The following is a 3,795-nucleotide window of genomic DNA, read 5'->3' as shown; positions in this document are numbered from 1 at the left end:
CAGGATCCGGCCGTTGAGCATGCGCGCTGGGGGGGGCGGGGACGACCGGTGGTTGCTAGGCAACGGCGAGGCGCAGAGGCTGCGCGGAAGGCCGCGGTGGGTATGCGGAGGGCGGGCTCGCTTGCCTGTGCGGATGCCACCGAGTTGGGTTAGGGAGAAGGGTGGAGAGGGGACGGTTCCCCAGCAGAGTTAAAAGGAAGGGCGCAGAAGCAGAGCTAGGTTAGGGGGGCTGGGGGTGGGGGAGGGCTGCGGAGTACCCCTTGGTGACGACCCAGGACACCCTGGAGGATGGCGGGTAGTCTTCCCGGACAGCAGCCCCAAGGGTGCTCGGTCTCCGGGACAGCCTTGGGTGACCGTGCCTTGGGAGGGCCTCAAAACATTAGCAGTCTAAAATCGATAATTCCCCAAACCAAACGCTACCAATTTCTTAAAAGGGAACCAAGTCCGGAGGTATGCTTGAAGTTTTCAGAGGATTTTAACCTTGTAATTCTACATCTGTCTGTGTGCTTCTGGCCACCCCAGGTGGAGTCGCATGAAAATGCGCAAACGACGATTTCCTAAGTTACCAGGCATGAGACAGTGTGTCAAATTGTATTTTTAAATTGTATGTTTGTATCTCTTGTGTGCCTGTTTTTAATTAGCATGTTTATTAATTAGCTTAAGGTCACTGAGACAGATTGGTAACTAATTATTTTGACACCAGAAGGTTCTTTTTTACCAAGCCCCACCTCTTTTATCTAGGGGTTAATACTGGAGTTTACAAAAAGAATATTCCTATTGATTTTAGTTCTTAATACTGGACAAGGATTAAGTTTCTGACCCTATCGCTGCCACCGACTGGTTATGTAATCTTGAGAGTCACCTAATCTCTGGACATGTTTTCTCATTTATAAAATGGAGTTGGACTAAATATTTGAAGTTTCCAACTCTGAAATTTAATGCTACTGTAGGATTTACAAGGGACACCGTTTTTCAAAGCTCTTACCTTGTTTTTAAATCACAGTGGCTTACAGTGTAGACAAGAGATAAAACTGTAGACGGCAGACAGCCAGCTATGGTCATCAGACGACTTTTACTGTGATGGCAACTGTATTCTGCCAGGTTCCAGGCGTTTTAAAAGAAGTAGGGGAAATTCTGGCAGTGGTCTTCCAGCCCTTTAAATACCTTCTACCTGGCCTGTCACGATGAAATGCTGGACAGAAACTTGTCATGCACCGCTTGATGCCAGAATTGACAGGGAACAAGGCTGCGGCCACTGCTGTCATCTGTCATCTTGGCAGCTGCTGAGCCCTGGCGACCTCGGAGTTGTCTCCATTTTCCTCACTCTACACTCGCTCCGCAGAGGGTTCACCTGTCAGACTAATTTAACAGAGGTGTCGATCCTTAGACACTTATTTCGGATTAATTCCTGTCTAGTTTGACACTTAGGCCCGCAGCGCTATTTCCTAGATTACTTCAATAACTCCTGTTTCTCCCCTTTCCAGTATATTCTGGACCTTATGTTCATAAAACATACCCTTGTGTAAAAACTGAAAGGGCCGATTCCAAACTCTTCCACCAGCTTCGAAGGGAAATAGAGCCAGAATAACCATTTACGGAGCATCTTCCGTGCGCAAGGGTCCACGTGAGATCCTTCTCGCCCAGCCTGGTCCTGCGCACCGTGCGTGCTTATACCTGCTTCAGCGAGGGGAAACTGAGGCTCAGATATGTCGAGTCCCCTGCCCAGCAACCGGGCAGAGCAAGCCCGGAACCCGAGATCGTTCCCCGTGTCCACACGTCTGCGTCGTGAGGACTGAAGTCACCAGCACCCTGCTTCCATTCCGGTGCACCCACTGTCCCCTGTCTCCCTAAGCGGTGGGCATGTGCTGAGTTCCTGAGTCCCTCTGTGGCTGTGGAACCCGTAGTGTCGCAGGTTCCTTGTCCTCTGTCCTTCGGGTCCCCGTGTGAGTGTCACCTCCCGAGGCCGTATTCCGCTTCCCAAGCCCTGGTCTCTGGCCCGAGGGGTGCGCGCGTCCGTGTCACTCCATCCCGTCCGGCGGTGGGTGGTTCTCATGTGCACGTGCCCGCCAGCTCTGACGTCACGTTGACTATGTTTCCACAGTAGAAGAATTAAAGGAATGTAATATGACGATGACATAATTCGATATAACCCAGCAACAACTTTTCCTGCTTCAGCATGTTAAAAAATAAGGTACGCAACTCTTTTTAAAAATATATGCATTGTTTAACTCGTGAATATCTATTTAACTCGGCTGTTATTTGAGTGTAAAAAATAGTCTGCAAACTTTGCTCGAAGGAGGATCTATCAGCTGTAGTATTTACTACAAGCATCTCTTAGCTGCAAGGCAGTTTTATTCTATATGTTTTCACCAAAAAAAGCATCTCCTTAAATGCAAGATTCTCTTTAATATAACAAGCCAGACTTGCTCGGAGTCTAATTTAATTCTAGCGAAACAGAATGTGTTCAGGCCTGCACAGTGTTTAGAGGCCATAATGAATTTATTTGTATTATAATTAAGGACTCGGTAATTAAATGGAAAGCTATTACTCTGTCGTTAGCACAAATGGTGAGGCCGAGCTTGCTCTGACCGGGGTAGCGATGGGCCGAGCACCGTTTACCATTCAGTCTGGCGCAGTAGGTTTTCAGGGTCGAGTACCAGACCCTCCGTTTTCTTCTAAATGATACATTCCATAACGGTCTGTATATGTGGCTCTTTCCTACTTTTTAGGGTCATTCATCCAAACAAGGTAAATTAGATAAATTAGCAGTCACTGCGGTTGCTTTACAAGATCACATTTTACACGATCTCCAACTTCGAAATCTTTCAGTAGCAGATCATTCTAAGACAAATGTAGCAAAAAGAGAGGACAGATCCAAACCTCTAAAAAGACATACGAAAGCAGTGATAGATACGGGACTTCACAAAACGACACTGGGCCCAAAAGTGGAAGATCCGGAAAAAGAATACGTTCTTGACCCAAAACCGCCTCCGTTAACTTTAGGTAAGCCGATCTCGCCATGTTTGGGCTTATTAGAGCTAAAGAATTTTAATTGAGATTAATAGTATGATTTTTTTTCTGGTACAGAAATAATCTATTTTAATTTAGAATCTTACAAAAAGGTACGTATGTACTGAAGCTTATAAATGACGATGGGGACAATCGGAACAAGAAGATAAAAATTGTAATGATAAGTAAAATCAGTAAAAACAGTAGGATAAAATAAATATCCGTGCATCTGCACTAACAGAAATAACTGAATAAGTAAAGGGAAAGAAAAGCTCTTTCTTACAGCAGGATGACAACTAACAGATGTAGGAGACGGACTAGAAATGAAAATCACTGGCAGACAGCACAGCAGCGACGCCCACCAGTGACTCTGGAACCGGCGGGGAAATCCCGTGGGGACACAATGGCACCGTGTCTCCCCACAGCTACGCAGTCATTGCCGGGGAGCAATGACAGCTTTACCAGGGTGACGCGGGGCACAGAGCGCCTCGACCAGGTGACCAAAGTGCCCGTCCCTGATCGTGACACACGCCAACGTCACATGCGTCCAGGCCTGCTCTGAGAAAGGCACAGCCTTCCCTCGCGGTGTTCTTGCCCGGACGCAGGCTGAATGTGATCGTGAGGAAAGAACAGACAAACCCAAACCGAAGGGTATGTACGCAGCTCCTGGCCAGCGCTCTTCAAAAGCGTCAGGTTAAAAGCAAATAAAGATGGAGGAACAGTCCCAGAGCGCGGGAGACGAAAGGGCCGTGGCCACTGAACGCGGTGTAGAATCTCAGTCAGAAA

The 3,795-nt window shown here is 47.5% G+C and overlaps 1 protein-coding gene across 7 annotated transcripts in view; it reads left to right on the top strand.

Moving 5' to 3' along the window:
* Positions 1 to 39: 39 nt before the first annotated feature.
* Positions 40 to 3,795, top strand: part of RNF32 (ring finger protein 32) — a 22,724-nt gene continuing 18,968 nt past the window's right edge. Inside the window, exons 1-3 of one of the 7 annotated variants that reach the window (XM_006904465.3) lie at positions 40 to 96; positions 2,102 to 2,191; positions 2,730 to 3,003. In XM_006904465.3, coding sequence (XP_006904527.1) covers positions 2,177 to 2,191; positions 2,730 to 3,003 — 289 coding nt within the window. In that variant the 5' untranslated portion in view covers positions 40 to 96; positions 2,102 to 2,176. The other 6 variants (XM_025044896.1, XM_025044884.1, XM_025044892.1 and 3 more) reach the window with 6 other exon arrangements.

The sequence above is a fragment of the Pteropus alecto genome, unplaced genomic scaffold, assembly GCF_000325575.1.
Source record: "Pteropus alecto unplaced genomic scaffold, ASM32557v1 scaffold320, whole genome shotgun sequence".
NCBI classification, from domain to species: domain Eukaryota; kingdom Metazoa; phylum Chordata; class Mammalia; order Chiroptera; family Pteropodidae; genus Pteropus; species Pteropus alecto.
Note: the sequence above shows the minus strand (reverse complement) of the source record. Positions and strands in the feature narration are given on the sequence as shown.